Genomic DNA, 23,949 nt, shown 5'->3' with positions numbered 1-23,949 from the left:
AAGGGCCATGCCCTCGCTTCCGGGCAGGTGGTGCGGACGGAGCCTCTGAAGGAGCTGAGCCAGCGGAGAGCCTGGCCCGAAAGAAGCTCTTGGCTCCCTAGGGCTTCCTCACCTGGCCAAGGGAAGATCAGGTGCGGCCTCAAAGCTGCTGCGAGGGAAGGGGGGAGGGAGGGGCAAGAGGCGGCTTGCAGCCCGAAGGGAGATGCTCTGTCTCCGAGAAGAGTGAGTTTTCTCTACCAGCCGGCTGGCCGCGAAGGGGAGAGCAGGCGCGCGTGGAGGAGAGCTCCCTCCTTTCTCCGCCCCTCCGGCAGAGTCTCGCGGGGAAGCAAGACCCACGTTTACCTGCCTGGGGTGCACGCGCCCCTGCGGACGGATGCGCGCGCCCTCCGCGCTGCTTCCTGACAAGTCTGGCCGCCCCTCAGCTCCCTGCCGGTTTACTCTATGCAGCAACGTTGAGCTCTGTTGGTCGGTTTCGCCTGGCTTCTCTTAGGGAGCTGAGCGTAGGGATCCTTCCTGGCTGGGACAGACCGTCTGCTCCGGTCCCTTTCTCAAACGCAGATTATTTTACTAGGAACGAAAAAGGAACTGTTAGGGAAAAGGAGCGGGGGGAGAGACACTTCTCGAGGGAGTCAGCAGAGTTCGCCACAGTATCAGAAATAGTTGAGAATCAGCCGGATGGGATCGGAGCTAGAAATCCCTCTCCGACAGTTAGTTGACTTTCTCCCGTTTCTTATTATTTGAAAGGAAACCTCGCCTTTCATTTCATTCATTTCCCCCGTTGGGGGAATGCATTTCGGTGCTGCAATGTAGTAATCCAAGAGTTCCCCATCTTTCAACTTTCGCTCGTGTACTTGGTGTGATCATTATTTTCACATATGCCTACCTATTTGAGCTCACCTTAAGAGAACTCGTGAGAGTGTATAAATTGAATATCGCTCGTAAAATCGCTTCAAATATGAGTGAATTTTGAGTGACTGCCTTCCCCTGTCCCCCTACTCACCCGCATTCGAGCTACATGTAGAGGACATACAAAGTTAATTCTGATAGCCAAGTGCTTTCAGTTCTGTGTTGCCTAAAGAACGAGAAATCTCTTCTATTCAAATTGTTCTTATCAAAAGCAAAGGGATGGATCTGTGCAGAGACAGCTCTGAAGGCAAGCTGACAATGTTTAATCTCATTGAGGCACGCTTAATCATTAGAGAGACGCGAACGAATAAAGCTGAAGGATTGGCTGGAGGGAAGGAAGCTTTTAGTTTACAAATAAAACCCTCATAATAGTCTGGAACCGAAAGGATGCCCGGAGGCTAGACTTAGCTTTTGCAGAAAATAATATTTACAGCGGAAAGACGAGTCCGATTTCTACAGCCCCCGTGGAATTATATGGTAACGCCAAGACTCTCCTTTGGTTGCTTAGGTAGTTGGTGGAACAACTTAATTTATTATATTAGATTAGATTATTTGGGTATTTCTGTGAAAACCTCATTAAAGTCGCTTTATCAAAGTCCTAACACGTGCCCTCTGGCTTTCTCTCAGCCCGTAAATAACCGATTAGCCTGCAGGAAAGAAAAATCCATGACGTCTATTACAATTTATGACCTTGGGAGATTTTCCGAAAGAATTGGGGAAAGCTTGTTATCAAAGCGAGGGCTGCAGGGGGCGAAAAATTCATAATAACCATCATAATAAAAAGCTCATTTAGATGTAGAGATCCTGAACACAATTTCTTTTTTCTTTTTTTCTCTACTATGCGTATGACAAGGAACATATTGCTTTTTCAGAGCGTTCGGGGGATAACCCATCCTGACAGTGTAGCGATTACTGGCTCTTTTCCTCCCTTCCTAGAACTGTGCAAATATTTGTGTTGTTCTTCGAGTAAGGTGAAGGCAATTCCACCCCATTGACAGCTCAGAACTTTCTCAACCTGAGTTAAGATAGCTTAATTGGTGGCTTATTCCAAAACCTGAAATTCCTCACTCCAGGAGTCTCCTCTGTACTACCAAAACAATTTCATCCAAGCTTTCTACTTTCAGAATATTTCTTTTAGAGTATACTACTTTTGCTATTGTTATTTTTTCTGACGTCAGTAGCTTTTGCACATTGCTTTTCGGCAAATAAAACCAGAAAAAATGCTTTTTCGTCAAGAGATAAATCTGGCCCTTCTAAAATGTTCGAGCACGCGCACATCTGCAAAGGGACAGGGGGGTCTGCAGTCAAATGCAATTTTAAGTTGTCTACTTAGGGGTGGTTCTTGTGCCTTGCATTTGTCAAATGACGCTTTATTATCAGCTTCAAAAGATGGCACTCATTAATTACCAATATCTCCCCCAGCCCCGTCCCTACAATGCACTTTTAAAACAAAGGCTTGCGCGACTTCATTGTTTTCAGGGTGTGTTGCGGAAGTGAATCACTTGAAAACAATAATCATAAGTAGGTTGACTTACATATTATCTGTAATGTATATTTTCCTATTGATTTTAAGTATACCCTATCCTGACACTATACCCTATCCTGAGATAAAACACGCCATTCCCACAACCAAGGCTTTGTGTCTGCCTCCAACTAGGGTAATCTTCACAAGAAGCGTTAAAGGTGTGGTGTGTTTTTGTCTGCACAGAGCGAATAAAAACATTTTGCTTGCACCTTTGCTCTAATCAAACAATAAACTAATCCACTTGAAGGCTGTTATCTGAGATGGGATTTTGTGACGGGTGAAAGATCAATCCTATATACTGTACTTTCTCTCTGTCTTTCGCGCGCGCGCACCCACAAAGAGGGAACTCCTTTTCCTCCTCCAGTCAAAGAAAAACGCACACAAATCAAGCCCAACAATCCTATGCCTCAAGATGAATAGAAAGACCTTGAACTTTTTAATGGCTGAGAATGCTTCTGTCCACTATCAGAAGAAGGGGAGACCAAGATAATGCCTTTCGCTCTTTAGCATCAAGGCCAAGCGGAGCCATAGGAGCCATCTCCCAGGGGCTGAGGTCCCTTCTGCCCCCCTAAAATATTTGAGGGGACCATGGCCCACAAAGTTGGTACACATTGCCATTGAAATGGTGTACGTTTGCCGCGTCATGGGCTCGATTATGTGGGGTGGGGCTTACCCCCCCCCATATTTTATTCACGTTGGCAGCCCTGGGGGGCGCATCTGGCTGCCTGCAGCATCTTTTCCCCACATCTTGCAGGGTGTGAGGCTTATTAGACTGCATAGTGACCCCTGGCTGGAATTTAACTGTAATCGTTGCAGAGACATATATACCAAACAGCATTACGTCGCTGTTGCTATAAATCTTGACTAGGAATTGATCCTAAAGTGCAGTGTTCATTGAGGACTAAACTTCAGGACCAACCACTTTAACAAATCGAATGGTATGCTATAAGTTTCGTGTCTTCAGATTCCTGGTTTTAAGAGCAAATACCTGCATTGCAAACCTTCGAGTCCTGCCTCCAAATTCACCGTAATTCTCCCGCTGCTGAAGAACCTTGAGTTCTCCTGGCGGTGGTGCGGCTTCCTTCAGCAAGCCCTCCTTGAGCTGTAAGCTCTCGATGTTAGAAGTGCACAAGCAATTTGCATGAGTGTGGTGGCTAAGAGGGCCTCTTTCCCTGCTCTTATGCCCTGCAAACTGTTGGCTCCCTTGTGTTGTTGCTGTTGCTGTTGTTTAAATCCCCTTTTCGGACACTGAATACTTCCTCCGAGCTCGAAGGGTGGTGAAGACCTCTGCAGAAATCAGTGAGCAGGCGGCTGCCTGGTGTTTGAGCTACCTGTAAAAGTAAACAGGTAAACACTTCCTCGCTCCTAGAGGGCACTTGTGCTGAAGTACAAGCACTTACGCTGTGTACACGCACCTCTCCTTTTCAGCCTCTTGTTCAATTGTTCAAATAACCCCCTCCATCCTTTAATTCCAGGGCTTAGGGTTCCGTAGTCTCTGGATGGAGGAGCCTTCCAGGATTCTCAAACTGATGGGCGGACAGAATCGCTACTCGATTCGCCCTGGGTCTCCAGAAGCCACAACCGCGGGTCTGCCCCACCTCCATTGCCAGATTTATTTGTATTGCTGTCGTTGAGGGAGGTTCAATAAGTGAGCGCTCATCTGAGGCACGCTATTCCGTAGGAGTTTTCTCGACTAGCGAACAACGAGACAATGCTACAACCAGTTTTCAGCCCTCCGTAATATCTGCAGAGGCATTTCAAGAAGGTCCCAAGAGCCCCGGTTCATTGCATGCAGTTCTTCCTAGGAATGTCGATTAATGTCATCATCACCCTGAACCACCCTGGCCGAGTCCATTAGACCTCGCATACGAGGAGCCGTGAAGGGAAACAGAACAAAACACGCGAATGTAGCCTGGAGAAGAATCTCTATATTCTGACGTTCCAGATCGGTTTCTCTGGCAGGTGTTTAAGAGCACCGCTTCTCAGCACAGACAGACAGACAGACAGACAGGCTAAATGCCCTTCTGCATAACGCAAGCCAACAGCTTGGTTGGGACGCCAATCTGTGGGACAAACCAGCCCACGAGAAGAAGGCCAAGGAAGGCCTGGGCAACTGGCTGGTGGAAACGACCAAGCAGGGGGTCTGATGAGGGCCATTTACGGCCCACTAAAAGGAGGTCAGAGAAAAAGTCGAGGCCCCCTTTTGAAAGGGAAGAATAATCTCTAGGAATATGAAGTCCTATTTCAGAAGGTCTAGCGGCCTTTCACCGTAGTGGCTAAAAATCTGTCGCACCCTCGGAACAAATCCAACCAGACCTGACCTGGGACGCCCTGGTCGTGGACGTCTTTCTCTGCTTCGCCCCTAGCCTGCCTCCCTCTCTCCGAGTGGCTTTTCCCACCGGCGACAGACTGGGCAGAGATCTTTCTCTGCGACGCTGGCTGCATTTCACCCCTTTAGGCCGGAATGTAGCATTTCCTCTCTATCCCTACCAGAGAGTAGATAGAAGTGGAAAGATAGGAGTGGAAACCCCTGTGTTTCATTGAACCGCCCGCCCGCCCCCCAGCGAAGTCCCCAAGTCCTGTCGCCCCCACCTCACGTTCCCTCTCCACTCGAAGGTTTCCGTGGGGCAGAGGGGAGAAAGAGAGGAGTTTTGGGGTGAAAATATTTAACAAAAGGGGGGGGGAGGTTTTCCTTCCTACTAAGCGATTCCTTTGTTCTTGTGGGAACTTCGTATGTAAGGCAAACTTGTAAGTAAGTTCTATAGATTGATTTCGGATCGGGGAGGGCGAAGTGGGGCTGATGGGAATAGAAATTATGACTTATTGCAGGTCTTTTGTGTACAAAGGAGAATAGCTGGTCACAGTCCAGCTGTGTGGCTCAGTGTGTGTGTGTGTGCGCGCGCGCGCGTGTGTGCTTCTCAATGGCCTATTGTCATCGCCGTTCGAAGGGCGGCTGATTAATGTTCTGCAGGAGCCCTGATTTTCCCTTAGGAAAATATTTGCTTATCAGGTGGCCGGAGGGAGCGAATCTGCCCCGAGCCCATCACATGGGAAGCGTGTGCTCCAGAGTGTAACTCTGCCGGGAGGTCTTTATTGATACAATTCAACAAGTGAGACTTTTATCCGGGTTTTAAAGAAAACACGCTGCTTTTTTGTTCACTGCCCAAGCACGGCAAGGGCCCAGGTGGGCACTTCCAGCCTCACCTAAAAGCAAGCACAAACAAGGACGACACGGGGCGAAAAAGCCATTTCCCAACCGCAGGAGGAGAAGAGCAGCTAAGGCAGCAGTAGTTCCTCTGTCTCCACCTCCTCACCTCTCTCCACCCCATCACAACCTTTGTCTTAAAGAGAAGGGAACAGGAACTGGAGGGGAAGTTGTATTTTGCTTGTCCTCGGTGGGGTTTGTTGCTGTTAACTGTGCTGCTAACATTTTTGAAAAATCTTGTTCTTTAACTGCGGGTCTTGCCGCCTTGGCCTGGAGCCAAAGAGACGGGTTACTCCCCACCCCCTCACGCCCGCCCAAACCTCAAAAAATTACATAACAACCCGGAAGAACAATGAAGGTTCCGCTCATCTCACCGCTCCCCAAGTAAAATTTATAATTAATGTATTTACTACATTTGCTGCTTAATCCTTCCCTTCATAATCACTGGATTGCCTTGCTGCCTTAAATTACTTGACTGTATTATCTCAAGTTAGCTCATGTGTTTTAAAATGGGGGGGTCACTTTATAGACACGTTTACTATTAACTTGAATAATTCCTGCATGCATATCCAATGCCGGATTTTCATCGGCCCCCCCTTCTCAGTATATGCAATAAAAAAAACTATGCGTATCATTTTAAAATTTAGTGCTTCCTTGAATCGACCCCCGCACACAGAGATATACACGCACGCACATATACAAAATGTGTATTTTTTATTTTTTAGTCGAGTGAAAAAAGGAGAGGAGCTCGGTCGCATCCACATGAAGGGGCTTTCCTTAATATTGTGGCAAGATTCCGAAATGAATGAAGAGATAGTCCATTGAAAGACGTTGAATGCCATGACAACTAGGAACAACCTCAGATTTATTCCAAACAGTTAGAACACATTGAAAGAGGGCGTCAATCATGTATTATTTCGCCAGTGAAATAAATGCAAAACCTGGTCTAGGACAAAGGCTTCCAACAGAAGCCGGACATTTGTCTACATTTCGCCCATTGTCCGCAGCTTAGCAATCGGTTTGTATTTGTGTTTGCCCCGGTCCGACCACCCAGGATGCGCTCAGGGACTAGCTTTTTTAAAAAACGAAAAAAAAAAACCCGAAACCGAACCATTGTCATCCACATCACATACTAGATGGGAGGCATGGGGTGGGGGTGGGACAGGGAAATATAAACTGATAAACCACCATTAATTGCTTCGGAAGATCTTCGGGGATCGCCCACCTCACGCTCCAGCACAAACACACCCAGACCACCGCGTCCCAGTTTCCAAGTCCCAGTTCCAAGCGGTTGAGAAACTCTGACAACTATAGCATCTTGATCGTCTCCGCAAGTGTCAGGGGGCTTTGGGGAGAAGCGGTTTTTACTGGGTGGGGGGCAGTCCTGTTTGATTCCCCTTTTGAAAACCATCCTTCCCCCAAGCCGGCTTTGAAGACCCCAGGAGGATCCCATCCACCGAGTTCTGCTGTGCCCGAAATGTTGCTGTCCGCATCTCCGCCGCCCCCGCAACCCCACCCAGATTCCCTCGGAGATAAACAATGCTGCTGTATTCCGCCTCCAGCCGTAGAGCGAGGGACAGAGAGTTCACTCTTTAAAAGGAGGGGAGGGGGGAGAGTCCCAAGAAAAGGCTACGAGCCGTGAACCTCTGGGGACCAAACCAAGTGGGGGGGAGGGGAGAACGGAGGGGGAGGGGAGAGTCAGCAGCGGGGGGGGGGGAGTTTGGTTCAAGTAAAGACAGAAAATGCTGGGAATTTTCCCATCCACAAGGTTTATTGTCCTTTCAGTGTCCCTAAGATAGGCTATTTAATACTGTCTGAATAAGCAGTAGCATCGTATTCTGGGCACATACATGAGAGAATTTAGTTGCTATTTTAAAAGACGTAAAATTCATTGGTTTCCCTTTTTTAAAGAATGCCTTTGAAATGCGTGTTCCAGCGGGGGGGGGGGGTCTCAAAAAATCCAGTTTAAAACAGAATTGGTTTTGTTTTTGTTTCTTTGTTTTTTAAAAAAGGCTAGCTCTGGCTTTTACAGCTGTATGCCTTGTTAAACGCACAAGTAATCTCTCCAGAAAACGGAAGAGTGAAATAAATTAGTCATGTGCAAATAAAAAAAGAAAACACCAAAAAATCGTTCGACTCTATCTAGGAGCTGAATTACCCTCTTTATTGCCAGTTTAGCTGATTTCGGAGCAAACTGGAATCAATTACTTGCTGTTTAATTTCTAGCACTCATCCTTAAGCCTCAACCAAAATATTGACCTAGGAGGTTTACATAAGTTGGGCTCTTGCCATCCCAACAACATCTTGTTTAGGTAACCACTAATTTGAATAAATTCCCCATTTCTATCTTTTCTTTGCACTTTCTTCTTCTAAAAGTGGCGGATTTAGCTCAAGCCACTGTAAAACAGTCATTTTCTAGCTTGCTTGGAAAGAAAGAAGGAAGACAGAGACAGAGAGAGAGAGAGAGAGAGAGAGAGAGAGAAGGGGGGGCAGCTTTATTTCAGCAACGAGAATGGGAAATGAATGCAAAATCGGGTTAGAGATGGTAGTGATGGTTGTTGCGTGGGGGGGGGGGTTAAAAAAAACAAAACCAGAGGCAATTTGTTAAAATGTACTTTCAAGTATGTGGAATATCTGGCTACTTGCAGCTCCTTTGTATGTAAATACTGTGGAGAAAAGTCCCTCCCCATCTTTGTAATTAATTGACACGTTATACCACTCATCATGTGCTACAGCACCAATGGTGGAGGCTCGTATCCCCCCTCCCAAAAAAACCCCGCAATTTCACATCTGCAAACACTGTCTTCATCCACTTGACTCCTAAGACCCGCCCACACGTGGCCAACCTTTTGCGTTTTTAATGCATTTCTCTCCCCCCCCTTCTCTCTCTCTCTCTCTCTCTCTCTCTCTCTCTCTCCCTCCTCTCGGCAGGTTCATGTGCGGAGACCAACCTTATATGGACTGCCCGTCTCAGCAATGGCTTGTTTTTTTCGAGGAGGCACCGTCAGCGCGCTGTGCTTAAAGCAGACCCTCAAGTAAACGCACGTTGGCATTTTTCCTGGAGTTACAAAGTCTTGCGGAAGCCCCGCCAGTTGCCCCCCTTGTGCTCCGCGGCTCTGAGCAGCCAAGCCCGAAAAGCGCAGATATTAGATGCTGAAAGACCGCCGCTGATTTTTGCCCTCCTCCTCCCACCACCGCCACCCCTCCTCCGCCTCCTCCGCCGCTGCCACCGCGTCCCCTCTTTTATTCCAACCCAACACCCCCCACTTCCTTCTTCTCTCCCCCCCCACCTTCCCCCCCCCCCAACCGGTGTATGTTTGGCGAAGCAAGAGGATTGACAATCTGGTCCTTCAAAGTTTCCTGCCTCAGATTTGCCCGGAATATGTCTCTGACCAACACAAAGACCGGCTTTTCTGTAAAGGACATCTTGGACTTGCCTGACACCAATGACGAAGACGGATCCATCGCGGAAGGGGGCGACGAAGAGGCGGAGGGGCCGGAACCCCCCAAAAAGCCCGGGGTTTTGGGGACAACCGCCTTGGACTCTGTTCAGACGCTACCTCTGAAGAACCCCTTTTACGACAATACCGATAATCCCTACACGCGTTGGCTCGCCACCACCGAGAGCATCCAGTATTCCTGTAAGTAGCCAAACTTACACTGGGGACCCCTCTCTTTGTGAGTCTCTCGCCCTCGCCAGGAGCCCGGATGAGGCCGTGCGGCTTCTCCTCCGCTACTCTCCCCTCGCCAAATTCCTCCTTTTGCTCTTGTGTGTCGTGCGTGTTTTAACTTCTTCTTGGAAATGACGGGAACAAATGGGAGATCTGGGTTCTTTAATTACCTGAACCGAGTCAAAATAATGGCTTTCAATCCTTGTTTGAGAAAGAATAAAACTCTAGTCTGAAAAGATTTTAAAATGTGCCTTCCAAAATTCTCCCAGCCACCCAACCGTGTTTCTTCTCTCTCTCTCTCTCTCTCTCTCTCTCTCTCTCTCTCTCTCTCTCTCTCTCTCTCTCACACACACACACACACACACACACACACTCCCGCTTCCCCTGAATCCTTCTTTCTACTTCTCTAACCAACAGAGTATGCTTTGTGGGGAAATTTTGGATGGCTTTGCTTTAGACGTTTGTAAACCGTCCCATTGGCTGTGCTGGATCAAAGAATGGCTTGTTGAATCATCCTTTAAAAATCAATCCACGTAGCCCAGAAAGAAGAAGTCCGTTTTGTTTGTTTGTTAAAGGAAGAGACCAAAGTCCAAACCTTGTAAAAAGCGGGGGCGGGGGGCTCCAGCGGGATATTCTCCTGCGCAAGACTGCATTAAAATGATTGGGAGCTACGCAAGACCGCTGTGGATTGCGCCAAGATTTTTATGGTGACCATGGTCTGTCTATATCTACAAATCCTTATCTCTTACTATATCTGTACAGTACTGTGTTTCCTAACAGATTTATTAACATGGCATAGATAATCACCTTGTTTTGCCTCTATGCTTTCTATTTGTGTTTGTAATTTTCCGAGAGGGAAAGAAGATTAAAACGCACAGTCGCCTATACCTCACATGGGGAAGGAGAATATGTGGCTATGACAAACACGCATCAGATAGAGATGTTTCCAACAACACACACTTAATCCAAAGGGCTGTTAGGGACTTAGTTGTCACATATATGCAGAACTAAACTGGGGTTTCCCCGTTGCAATTTGTTGTACATTTAGTCTTGGTGAACCTCCCTTTGGAGACCCAGAGGCTCATTTCTTATTGATGAGGGTGGGCGTCCCAAAACGAAGGGGTTGCAGAGGACCCCCGTCACTTTCCTTTCTTCGGGTTGGGAAGTTGAGAAGGAGCAGAGCCCGGGTCACCAAGAGGGTGAGGGGGGGGGGATCCTGCGATCCTGCTCGATCCTGCTCGCCTGCCTGCCTGCCTGGCCGGCCGGCCGGCCGGCTTTCTTCTAATTGCTTCTTTTGTGGCTTCCCCTCAGTGCACGGCTTGGCATCCAGCAACTCCCAACAGGACTCGGCGTCCAAATCTCCGGAGCCTTCGGCGGACGAGTCTCCGGACAACGAGAAGGAAACTTCGAGCAACGGCGACTCCGGCAAGAAACGGAAACGGCGGGTGCTTTTCTCCAAGGCGCAGACTTACGAGCTGGAGAGGCGCTTCAGGCAGCAGCGGTACCTGTCGGCGCCCGAGCGGGAGCACCTGGCCAGCCTGATCCGCCTCACCCCGACGCAGGTGAAGATCTGGTTCCAGAACCACCGCTACAAGATGAAGCGGGCCCGGGCCGAGAAAGGTATGGAAGTGACTCCTCTCCCCTCCCCGCGCCGGGTAGCCGTGCCCGTCTTAGTCAGGGACGGCAAGCCGTGCCACACGCTCAAGGCACAGGACTTGGCTGCCGCCACCTTCCAGGCGGGGATCCCCTTCTCAGCCTACAGCGCCCAGTCTCTCCAGCACATGCAGTACAATGCCCAGTACAGCTCGGCCAGCAACCCCCAGTACCCCTCAGCGCACCACTTGGTACAAGCCCAGCAATGGACTTGGTGAACTCTCTCTAGAGCCACAGAGACTCCAAGGAGAAGGATTCCAAGTCAGTCCGGCTGGGGGAGGAGGGTGCGCGCGCGCGCGCCTGTGGACGGGTCAAGACTGAGATTCCGAGGCTGGGGTGGGGAGGGGGTTTCCTTATTTGGGGGCGGGGGTCAGTTTTCATTATTTTGGTCGTTTTGTGCGCCATGTTTACAAGGGGGGGGGGGGAATACGCCGTTGCTAGTGGTCCTGTCTACCTACAACTACAGATTTTAAAAAAATAATAAAAAACGATTAAAAACTGAACGCTTTTGTGGTTTTTGTAAAGTATGTTTGTGTGCCGTAGAAGCTGTTGTCAGCTGCATATTAACCAAGGAGCGAGTAATTTAAAAATAGAACTTATTTCTCATTTATGCAGAGATATTTATGGTCATGTATAAAATTCTGGCCACTATTAGCACTTCTACTTTTATTTTATTTAACGGTAAACCTATTTAGTGATTGTTGACATAAATTCAGGCCGGCCTTTATTTTTGGTTTGTTTCTGATTGGATAGGAAATTCCCACCCCGTGGGGGGGGGGGAGCGCGCGCGCGTGTGTATATATGTATGTATACACACATACGGAATGAAAAAGTATCCATATAAATATACATGTACAAATCCGAACAGAAAACTAGGAGATTTTGAGACTTTTATAAGAATTTTAATCAGAATGCTGTGTTTTGTTTTGTTTTAAATTCACATTAAACGGAACGCTTTTGTTGTGGTTAAACATTAAGTTAGCCTCTCTCGTTTTTCTTTTTCTTTTGTTAGTAACGCTGGAACAAACTCTGAGGAAGGGGCTCCTGCTGGAAGACACAGCAGAGAGGGAAGCGGGTGGGTCTCGGGTTTGGATCCGTGGAAGGGGCTGTGGGAGGAGGCCTAAGCGCCTTGCGAGCAAAGTTTGCCCAGGGCTTGTGCGCCGTAGCCGGAGGAGGACTCGGAGTCTTAGAACTCTTGAGGACGAGGACAGAGACAGGAACGGGGCCTCCCTCCCTCCCCACCCCCGGCCCAAACTTTCTTCAAGCTGAAGCTGAATATAATCTCCTCCTCTTTGCCTTCTGCCTGCTCAAGTTTATCTACTTGAGATACTAATAAGGAGATAAAGTGACGGGTGGAAAGGAAAAATCAGCCTCCCCTCTGCCCCTCCCCCCCATCCTCCCGCAGCCTCATTTAAATGTAAGAGTGCTCCTTCAAGATGAGAAGCTTTTGATTCTAATAGCAATTCAATGGCGTTTACTTTCTCAGCTGGGTTGAGGTTGGTTACTTCGAAACTGGAAGTCCCGCCGCGAGGTTCCCTTCCGCGACTTCTCGCCAGGTCTTTGCGACTTTGGCGAGGGAGGCCAATGTTCACACGTCCACGCAGACGAAACCGCGGGCTGCTTCAGGGTCTTGTTTTTGGGGGCATCTGAACCTCACTAAGGTGTGGTTTTTCTGCTCCCCTCCTGGGCATTTTAGACAGTGGGAATTGTTTGGAGCCGCTTAATGAGGTGAAGCGTGCCTGGTGGAGACGTTTTAAGACCCCCCCCCCAAAGACCTTCCTCTTAAGAGGAGACCGTGAGCACGTCCATTTCGTATCCGGAAGGAAGAAAGAGAGATGGGGACTTAATTCGGATCGGGTGGTGCTTGATACGAGCTGAAAGCGGGCCGCTTGTCTGCTTTGCCCGAAGAATGCGATTTGAAATCAGGCCCGTCGAAAGCACTTTCACATGTCAATGCTGCGCCATGTCGGAGACTGTAGCTCTTTCCCGAAGCTCAGCAAACAAGTGGATCCAGAGAAGGGGCACCCTGGGCACGGAGAGCGGTCCCCGTGGAGCTTCCGCCAGAGCTGGCCACGTTTCAACTCCGCATCCAAAGCAAACACAATTATCTGGCGCCGAGATCTCTTTCTGCTGCAGCCTTCGCTCGCCTCTTGGAGAGGCTGGAGATTGAGCGAGCCAGCCTTCGACTGCTGCACTCGAGGGCCCGCCGCCAACTCTGAGGCCAAAGCAGAAAATCTGCCTCCTTTTCTGGGGTGGCTTCTCTGCTAGTCCGGTCGTGGACCAGCTGCAGCCTTCTCTGTGGGGCAGCCCATTTGGGATTGGGGCCGTCAAAACTGCCTCCGGTGGGCTGGCAGCTTGTCCCTCGAAGCTGAGTTTGCTCTTCGGGGTGGGGGGAGGAAGGAGCCTTTTCCCCTGCTAGGGAGGGTCTTTATAGGAGCTTCTGTCCGACTTGCTTGCACCCAGTTGCAGGCCTGCTTCAAGCCCCGATTTCAGACTCGACTCCTAGAAACCCAATATTTAGAACAGATCTATCGTGGTTCACATTCAGGCGCACCGTCCCAGTAAAATGCTCTCTTTCCCCCTCTTTTTAAAAGCAAACCTTCCATCCAGAGCAGGGGCGGTGTGTTTGTGCGCGCGCGCGTGGAGTGCGGGGAGCCGCTCTCTCTCCGGTCTCTACTAAGTCTATCAAGCTGGCGAAGTCTTGTGTGGCCGTAACCCCCAGTGGCCTTCCATTTCACACGCCGGTGGTGGCGCGGGAGTTTGGGGTAGTCTATCTTTGCACAATATACAGTACCCATCACAAAACGGCACAATAAGGAAGGCTGGGAGTTGAGGATGTTAGAGGCGTGCATATTAAGTTGGGGTGGGGGAAAGAAAAGAAAGCCACGGAAGGGACGGGGGGGGGGAGAACGCTTTCCCTTCCCTCTCTCTTCTTCTTTCCCTTGTTCTTCTCGGGGTGTGGGTGTGTGCGTGTGTTTAAATGCAATTCATCAATTGGCGTATCTGGAATGAGCAGAGCATCCCCGAGTCAGGGGGAACTACCTCGGGTTTTGTTCCGCCTGTCAGTTGGTGCCATTGTGAGCCACGTTGCACATGCCGTATTCCATATGGACAGCTGGGCCGGGAGAGGGCAGAAAGGGACCTTCACAAAACCCAAATTGTATCCGCCTTTCAAAACCGGTATTGTTGTCTGTGAAAGGAAGACGAATTAAAAATCCGTGCTATATCTATTCGAAGAAGAAGAGTCCTTTCCCTCCCTCTTCTTGAAAGCAAACATGGCCTCTTTTTTCTCTCTAGAGTCTACTGAAAATATGCCTCTAGTTTCACAGACAATTAGGTTCTTGTATCTACACAGAGGTTAAAACAAAAACTCAGCCATAAAATTACTTTTTTAAAAAAACGTTGGTTTTATGCCTCCCTAGCCCCCCGTCCATCCTAATTGTAGTTCCTCTTGCTGCCTGTCTAACTGTTTAGCTGGCTGTTTAGCTCCCTGAGCTGGGCCTAGAAAACAAGGAATCTCATTCACGAGGAGATGTGATGTTATGCAGAAACTCCTCAGATCACAACTGGATACGGTTGCTGCTGGCTGCTGCTGGCTGATGATATGTGTGTGTGGTTCTCTGCCCTCCTCCAGAGAAATCAAGAACCAGCCCCATGCCGTCTAGAATGACCACAGGAAGTTCTCTGGAGGATGATTGATGGACATCATCCAGGCAAATTTAAGCGCTTGTAAGTCCCACTGATTTCACGGGGAAAGTTAAGCATTTGCTTATATCTGCCCTTTGGAAATCGATAAGATTTAAAGGTGCTTAATTTTGTGCTTGAGTCGTGCCTTTTTAATCACAGCACTTAGCTTAATATAGCAGGCCATTGCGAAAAATCGGTACACCTGGGGTTGTACCTCTTACTATGTTATTCCAACATCTGTCTTTCTGTCTATCTAGGGAAGCCAGGGCGTTTCTGGTTTAGTACCCTCCTCCTTAGTATACCGGGGTGTGATTCTCAAAAATCACTGATGATAAGCTTTTATTCCAAACCTGCAGTTCTTCCTTAGCCAGTCAGTTTCTTCCGAGTCACCAACGGCCAGGACGCAGCACGCACCAACCATACCTATTGGGAAGTAAATCCCATTGAGACCAACAGGCCTTGTTTCCTGGTAAATCTGACTAGGCTCGGAGTGCGAATACTGCTTAAACTGGGGTGATTAAGCGCTTGCTTAACTTTCCCACTGAAAGCCACAGTACCGAACGTCAAGTAATGCCATATTGGCAATAACGATTGACTCGCATTCCAAAGGACGCCAAAACAAAAAAAAATCCTTCCAGTAGCACCTTAAAGACCAACTAAGTCAGTTCTTGGTATGAGCTTTCGTGTGCATGCACACTTCTTCAGATACACTGCATGCACACGAAAGCTCATACCAAGAACTGACTTAGTTGGTCTTTAAGGTGCTACTGGAAGGAATTTTTTTTTGTTTTGACTATGGCAGACCAACACGGCTACCTATCTGTAACAAAGGACGCCAGTTTGCGAAACCAAAACAAGCCCCTTTCCCGCCTCCTCGGTTCCTCAAAAGGGGCTGTGTGTTTTCGTGGCTCGATCGGGCCCCACCAGCCCAGCCTCCTCGAAGGAAAGCACATTTTTCGGTATTTCAATAGAAACGCCGGAGCAAAATCTTTGTGTTCATTGGTTAAGCGGTCGCTGTTACTCAATAGGTTTTTGAAGACAATAGCAGGAGGCAATTTGAAAGAACTACAGCGGGGGAAGGGAGAGAAAGAAGACAATGAAAAAATGTTCCGTTCATTTGAAAACTGATGGATTGTTCCTGGAGCTGCAGGTCTCTGCGCGCGTGTTCCTGAGCACTGGAGAGCCTCTCCCAACAGCTACCTAAGCCTTCTCCTCTCTGAGCCGTTTTCTTCTACTCCCCCCCCCCCCCCCCCGCTCAGCGCTTTCTCTCCCGCATCCCGTCACTGGAGTAGCTATTTAGGGAGAATCAGCTAACCTGATAATGAGCTGAAAAGCCCCTTTAAGCTCAGGAAATAACCTACTTTCATTACCTATTGACTGTACGGCTTAGTTTAGACCTGGCGTGGGATTTTTTAAAAGGGTCTTTTCAAGAGGCCTGGTCAATGAGAAGCTAATCCAATATTTACAAAGTATAAAGACAATTCTCAATTGTATTTATGAAGGACCGATCACCGTGCGATCACTTGGAGGAGGTGGAGAGGAGAAGGCAGAAAGGAGGGGAGGAAAGCAAACTCTCGGTTGGTGGCAGCAGGTTGGAGACCTCACCGACACCTCCCCCCCCCCCGCTCCAGCCTCCACCCGCCACCCCGAACTTCCTGCGCGGGGCCCAGCTCAAGAAGCGCGCGCGCGGAGCGATGTAGCAGCAGATACTCGTGAAGTGTTGGTGTGTATTAGATATGGTATTGAGCAATATTTCAGGAAATATGTACTTGTGGCGTCCTGAGAGCGACACTCTTGCTCTGTCGATAAATCAACTCGCTTTATCCCAGCATCTGCAAATAAACTCTCTCTCATCTCCCCCATCAAAAGAAAACAATTTAGTTTTATTGCTTTATTTCTCTCCTTCCCTCCCTCCCTCTCTTCCTCTTGGAGGCCTTCTTCGATTATAAACGCTGTTATTAATAAAGCTAGCTAGGCGAGCTTTAATCGCTTACAATCGGGCGAGGAGGAGGCGGAGGAGCAGCAGCGGGGGAGGAACAAGCGTCAAGCTCGGGACGAGTATCTCCCTTTTACTGACACGCTTTCGCCACAAGGGGTCACTAGAGCCCTTCATTTCTGCACAGTTGACTCTCCACCCCCCACCCCCACCCCCGTTGGAACTCCAGAGCGGGCATAGATGTACCTTTTAGGATTTAAAATGTTGTTCACATGGGATGGATAGAAAGAGTTTGTTATTTTATTTGTTTCAGCACTGCCGAAGTTGGCGTCCGAAGTTTCTAAGCGTGCTATGTCTGAATCCAACTATTTTATTTGGATTAACAATGGTGCAGCGACTCAAAAGTATAATCTTCAATTTCTGATCTGTTATCTGCTCAGGGGCGTAGCCAGGATTTATTTTTGGGTGGCAGGCTTTAGGGGGAGGCAGAACCAAGTTATCTGCAATGCAACTGGTTAGTTAAGTATTTTTTTATTTATTTGCTTAATCAAATAAGAGGGCGGCTGCTTTTTTGTTTCACTCAATGCAATTCCGGAATAAAATAGAATAAAATAAAAACGCTGCAATGGGGTTGTCAACTTCCTTCGCCACAAAGCAAACGAAATACGTTCTTCACTTTAATTCACAAGCAAGCCTAATAGTCCGCCCATGGCTTGAGGGGAGCTCACTGTCCCTTATCTGACCCTCTGGCAAAGCAGGGCCAGGCTGCTTTTAAGTCAGAACGTGGCTTGGCTGGAAAGTTAAACATCGTCACTCGGTGATGAAATTCTATCTATTCACACAGAATGACCAGACCACTGCCTGCTTTGGGGAGGAGACAGCTGGAATTCACACTGAATGCCAAGGGTCAGTTTTAATTTTGGTTGTGTGCAGCGCAGTCAGGCAGCTTCAAGTCTCTAGACGTAATTGTCTTATGGAGGTGGGTGCTCTTTAGATGATGTGTCTTCCTTCAAAATGTGATAATCGAAAACATGAGCGGGGGTTTTCAGATGCTGTTCTTACTTGTGTAGAACCGCATTCAAAATACAGGCTAACTTTGGGGAGAAAATAATGCTCCAGAATTGTTTGGAGGATCCATTTACCAAAAGCATGAATCCATGAAAGTGTGGAGCAATTGGTTGTGTCAATTATCTCCAGCAGACTTCGTAGCACACAAACCAGGCATTTTTTGCTTGTGGTGGTGAACTCACACCAATGCCTGAAAGATTTCCAGAAGTCTGCCTGTGAGCTTCAGTGTGCAGAAACTGTCACAGGTTTCTAAGGGGACTTTGCAGAGTTGTACATATAAAATGAATCTCACGGTTGAGAGTACAGCAGAATCTTGGTGGTGACAGTGGCCCTGGATGAAGATGTAGATAATTGTTTGAATCAGATGCACCCAGTGGGGGTCATCTGAGCCCTGTCAGGCAACATCCAGGTGTTCCTCTCTAGCACAGATAGTCACCGTCCATGCATTTTATGTGTAAGAGCCATTCTACCCACTAAACGGAATGATGCAGTAGACTGAGGAAGTGGGAGATTCTGGAATGTACCACTTCAGGCTTCAGGAGGGGGGTCATGTTTTACAATGCTCATCTGTGTTGAAACAAAACCACTCTTAGTACAACCGTTTCCTTAAGGTGCCAACTTCCTGCATGCAAGGAGTTTTTAATGTGAGGATTGGGGGATTTTTAAATAAAAAATGGCATGCACACACCCCACCTCGCTCTATCTCCTCATTCTTTGTGAGAACAACTGTGAGCAATTTTTAATCAGAAGACTAGAAAGAGGCTGTGTGTCAGTTTCTGTCCCATGAACAAGAACAGATTTAGTTATTCCATGATGTTATTACTCAGGGTTAATAGTTAATAGATGGAACAGTGATTAATATATTCCCAAGTGGTCAGGGGAGAGTAGGTGTAACTGCCTTTCCATCTCTCATTAAGACCACCTAACTTTAAATTAACGTCCTTTCTCATTTATAAAGCAAAGAAGTCCCCAGAACAAAAAATATTAGTTTGAGCAGAGAGAGATTATCATAGAAAGCTGGTCTCTTTTTTCTCTTTTATTTGTGTTGCCCCTATAGCAGCAATCCTGTTCAGGATTCCAGCCAACAAGATAAATCCTTTTCTCGAATACTCCATTCCATCCTCCTCCTCCTCCACCATTCTAACTGCCAGCATTTCATGCCCACTGAGCATGCACAATGAATTTTCCCTAAGTATGCTGATGCTGTGGATCTCCTTGTGGATTTTGCCCATTTTGATTGCATAAGGATCCACACTCAAATAATGATGTTAGCCTGCCTCTCCACCTTGCAAAACTGTAGTAAGGGTTACTGAGATACACATGTGAGGCCTAGAATGTTCTATGTGCTACCACTGCTTAGCATGGGTCTAGGAATAAAGGAATAGGTTGTCTCCTTACACCCCACTTGTACAACTGAATACACTAACTTCTCGCTTTTTAAAAATGTCATTCCCCTCTTGTTCTCAATCAAGAAGTATGATGCATGAGCCTGTGGCTTTGTTTTTATCTGTTAAAATGATCTGAAAGGGGGAAAGGGAGCAATACTGTAACCAACCACAGAGAGGCGCTATTGGATAAGAAGAGGGCATCAAAAATAGTGCAGCATCTGATCCGAGACAGATTTTTGTGCCATTTGGTATCCTATGTGAAATGAAGTTGTATTATCCAGGGGTATACCAGGGGTTTTGAATGACCTCTTGTGGGCAAAGATTGCTTGAGTTCCCTCAGAGCCCTTCACCAAAGCGGGAAAAGGCACTGGCTGCTTAAATGTTGGATTTATCATCTATGCATCTGAGAGGAAGATTTGTCAATGCTCAACCTCCCCAGAGAGGAGCCAAATGTGAGATGATACAATCAGTGGCGTAGCGTGGGTTATCAGCACCCGGGGCAAGGTAAGTAATTTGCGCCCCCTAACCCATGGATTTGCGCCCCCTAACCCGTGGATTTCCCTAACCCCCAGATGTTGCGCCCGGTGCGGCCGGCCCCCCCTGCACCCCCCACGCTACGCCACTGGATACAATTTATTTGGAGAAAAACTGAGATATGCATGCAAAAGTGACCCAACGGTTCATCCGTCAACATTCCTACGAAGAGAACCAATTTCCTCAACGTGGGGAATGGGACAGGTAATATTTTGAATCCAGAAGGCCCAGGGTCTCAGTTTCTGTTACCTCTGGTTAAAAGGATTTCAAGTGCCAGGGTTTGGAAAGTCTCAGACCTTGAGACCCATGGCAACAGACGGGCCAGTGATCTAACTGAACTTCAAATGCTCAACAGTCTATTGTCATCCAAAAGCACAAGGCTCTTGCGTTAAAGTTAGCCCAGAAATGTTTGTGAGGCTCCTTCAGACATGCTTGGTCATTCTTTACTCCGGGGGACCCTGGAATTGGATCAAAGCATCCCTGGGGTGAAAGTGAGAGAAGTCCCTGCATGTGCCTGGGATTTGGAGGGGTCACCTGCCCAGATGGGGGCAAGAGGAAACTTGCTTGCTATATGTGATGGTATTCCGTGCCGGCATTAGATGATCGATAGTATTCAATGGTATTTAACATTTTACAGTTGTTGACATTGTTCAGTTTTTGAACATCCATACCCAGCACCTGCCGATGCCAAAACAGTCCCAGGCTGCCAATAGGCAAAATCTTGAATTCTGAATAGAGAATTTCACATTCATATTTTTAATTTGAATTTAAATCTGATGTGTTTCTTTCAACATTTAAATGGGAAAACAACAATTGTAATTATTCATTCAGCTTCAGGTATAAGCAAATCATTGTCTCTCTGTACCAGTTTTCAGATGGAGCACGGTCCAAGTATTGGAAGAAATGCATTCTCTGGCTTCCTCCTCCAGCAGTGACAAAGATTGGCTGCCAATAAAAGTCTTTCCCAATCTGATTTATCTACCCTGCAGTATCACAGAACACACACTTGGTTTTTTAAATTTGTGGTCTTTGTCTTTTATTGTCTAAATACTTGACAATTCTGTATGTTTCTTTTGTTTAAAGAAAAAAAGCCAAAACAAATTGTTGTTAAAAAATCTAATGCCCTTTTCTTGCAGAGCAATGCCTTAGCAGTGAGTAATGCAATTCCTGTGATTTGCTCCTTCCCTCTGCAGAAATTGTGTCCTACTGAAGGTTAAGGATACTCATCTGAAGACTCATCTGTGTTTATTTGAAATGTTGCATAATGTGACCGCATCACATATTCCTAGTAAATGAATTGTTACATGGCAATCATCAAATCAGGTCCTTAGAATAAAGAATCTCACTGAGAAGACAAAAAATATTGACAACCAGTAGCTCACTGTGAAATAGTGTTTGTGCTGTATCTGAATGGCGGGGGTGGGGCAGGAACACCCCGATGGGTAAACAGATGCAGAGTAAGCATAGGACACCTCTCATGGTCCCGGAAAGCTTTCTGGCTGGATTTCCCCATATAAACAGCAGGTGGAGTTGGCATCTGTGTGGCTTCTTTGCAACTCTACAATTCTATGATTCTGCAATTTTTGATTCCTCTAAATATGAGGCTTCCTTATGCTGTTTCAGATCTTCTAGCTCAGCTTTCAAACATCTCTAGAAAAGGTATTTCCCAGCCTCACTGCCTGAGATCCTTTTCACTGAAAATAGCTAGAATTTAATATTGGACTGTTCTGTGCACAAATCTCCACATCTGAACTGTGGACACTCCTCCCAGATGGCAGGAACAGAGAAGCCATCCACCCAAGTTCACATACCATGATCCTGCAGAATGAATTATCCGCAGAATCCTGGCCTTGGTCTTTCTAAGGAAATCCAGCAAGAGGAGCATCTTTGGGAAACAGGGTACTGCTCTCTAGCTAACCTTATTTCTGCACACACACCCCTCCCCTAACCAGTCCAATACATTTTCTCTCAGGAGGCAAAGGCCTGCATGATGGCAGAATCTCCATATGCACAGTAGGACAAAGGGTTCTGTATCTTCCAGACCTCAGTGACCTGTTGACTTTCTTCTATAGCACCATGGCTGTGCAAGAGAGTTTTGGCAGGCACAGCTTATAGATGAACGCAGGCAGAGAAAGTGCTACACACCATGTTGCAGAACAGGAGTCCTGGCTTCCTTTCTGTCAAGTCACCTCCACCTCCCCTACACGTTGCAGATGTTGGATGGTTTTAGATGAGTAGGAGAGGATATTTTATTTATTAATTATCCTTCATCTTCTTACTTGTGTAAGAATGCAAATACCTATTTCAGCAGAATTAAAAATCCCATCCCCCACAGCTTATCTTTAGAAGCTTTTAGAGACAAGGTTGTTTAACCTAGAAGAATTATGATATCCAATGATGCTTTGGCAGACTTGGATCATCTCCCTTTTATGTTTCCCTCTCAGACTGTTTAAAGAAACAAGAAACAAGATTTACTCACAGTAAAATACTTGCCAGGATGCAAAGAGATACAGTGATGAAAATCAGGCTGGCAATAATCCTTAAAAGTTACAGAAGTCTATAGTTCAATTCAAAATGATGTGTGCTTCTTTGAGGAGACCACAGACAACTTTATCCCATCACAGGTAAGAAGAGTGTGCAGTGACAGGAAGATGAAGTTTTCTATTGTTCTCCTTCCTACCACAAAAGTTTAGAGGTTGTGACATCATACAGTCTCGTTTATGGCTCTCTAGAAATCATGCATCTGTGGTTTTGGCTGCAGATTCTCCCACAGGAGAGCCTTCTGTCGATTACTGGGAGAGTAAATGAAGGTGTCTACTCTAGCCAATGCCTGGGTCTGTTGTGAGTAGAGGCTCTACAGCGGCTGAGATTGAGCCAGATAACAACCTAAAGGTAAAGGTAAAGGTACCCCTGCCCGTACGGACCAGTCTTGACAGGCTCTGGGGTTGTGCGCCCATCTCACTTAAGAGGCCAGGGGCCAGCGCTGCCCGGAGACACTTCCGGGTCACATGGCCAGCGTGACAAAGCTGCATCTGGCGAGCCAGAGCCGCACACGGAAACGCCGTTTACCTTCCCGCTGGTAAGCGGTCCCTATTTATCTACTTGCACCCGGGGGTGCTTTCGAACTGCTAGGTGGCAGGCGCTGGGACCGAGCAGCGGGAGCGCACCCCGCCGCAGGGATTCAAACCGCGACCTTTCGATCGGCAAGTCCTAGGCGTGAGGCTTTAACCCACAGCGCCACCGTCCCAGATAACAATCTACCATGAACTAATTAACTCTCTCTCTCTCTCTCTCTCTCTCTCTCTCTCTCTCTCTCTCACACACACACACACACACACTGTGTGACACCCCAGCAACCTATTGTGTTTCAGTAAGGTTTACTAAGGTAATGTGTGTGAACTGCTTTGAGTCTTCTAAAGTGTCAAATAAATGTTATGAGTTGGTTTCACAACCACCAGTTTGATGCTGCTCAATAGCAACAGGGTCCCAATTCATACTGGGGTGCACTGGCTATTTCTGCAAGACAAATCAAGGGCAAACCTCTCGGTTAACATAACATGAAGTTTGGCCTTTGTTCAGTCTTCTTCATTTTAGTTTCTTTATACCTCTACTCCTCCCCACCCCGTTCAGCTCAGCTGCCATCAGCATTCTGAAAGCTTTTTGACAATTTAGGGATTCAAATTCTTCAAATTTACAAACTTCTATAGTTCAGTGTACGTAGCAACTACTTCCTTATACTTTCTTTCCAAACCAAGTATCACTAAACCAGCTGAAGAGAAGAGCAATGATCAGGACTGGGACCACAGTGCCGAGAGAGAAGGGCTTTCCCTCCAAGACGAGATCCTGACTCAATCCCTTCCTCCAAATCTTCTACTTGGTCCCGCCGGGCGCGCAAGGCTTGGGGCGGCAGCCTGCAGCCCGAAGCACGCGGAGCCCTCCGGAGGGTGCCCCGTGCTTCGGGCAGGTGTGCACAAGGCTTGGGGCGGCAGCCGTGGCTGGGGGGGGAATAATTTTTTTTATTCATTTTCCCCCCCCAAAAAAAATGAGGTGCGTCCTATGGGCTGGTGCGCCCTATAGGACGAAAAATACGGTAGATCCAGAGCTGATGAAGCGGCTGGGCCAAAGCCAAAAGGACGCTCAGTTGTGGATATGCCTGGAAGCGAAAGGAAAGTCCAATGCTGTAAAGAAAAATATTGCATAGGAACCTGGAATGTAAGAACCATGAACCTGGGTAAGTTGGATGTGGTCAAAAATGAGATGGCAAGAATAAATATTGACATCCTGGGCATCAGTGAACTAAAACGGACAGGAATGGGTGAATTCAGTTCGGATGATTATCATATCTACTACTGTGGGCAAGAAACCCGTAGAAGAAA

At 47.5% G+C, this 23,949-nt stretch overlaps 1 protein-coding gene across 3 annotated transcripts; it reads left to right on the top strand.

Annotated features, from left to right (window-relative positions):
* Window positions 1–8,949: 8,949 nt before the first annotated feature.
* On the top strand, window positions 8,950–20,801 carry NKX2-2 (NK2 homeobox 2; the record flags this gene model as incomplete). 3 transcript variants are annotated; one of them, XM_083748684.1, is made up of 3 exons in its annotated part: window positions 8,950–9,277; window positions 10,619–10,927; window positions 20,442–20,801. In XM_083748684.1, the coding sequence occupies 3 exons, from the start codon at window positions 8,950–8,952 to the stop codon at window positions 20,618–20,620; spliced, it is 816 nt and encodes a 271-aa protein (XP_083604810.1). In that variant the 3' UTR covers window positions 20,621–20,801. The 3 variants fall into 3 exon arrangements, with proteins under 3 accessions (XP_083604810.1, XP_083604808.1, XP_083604809.1); XM_083748682.1 differs by lacking the exon at window positions 20,442–20,801 and adding an exon at window positions 16,150–16,529; XM_083748683.1 differs by lacking the exon at window positions 20,442–20,801 and having other exon boundaries at window positions 10,619–11,285.
* Between the last annotated feature and the right edge of the window lie 3,148 nt (window positions 20,802–23,949).

Source organism: Podarcis gaigeae (genome assembly GCF_964106915.1).
Source record: "Podarcis gaigeae genome assembly, chromosome: 7".
NCBI lineage: Eukaryota > Metazoa > Chordata > Lepidosauria > Squamata > Lacertidae > Podarcis > Podarcis gaigeae.
The sequence above is the reverse complement of the archived record's forward strand: the minus strand, read 5'-3'. Positions and strand labels throughout refer to the sequence as shown.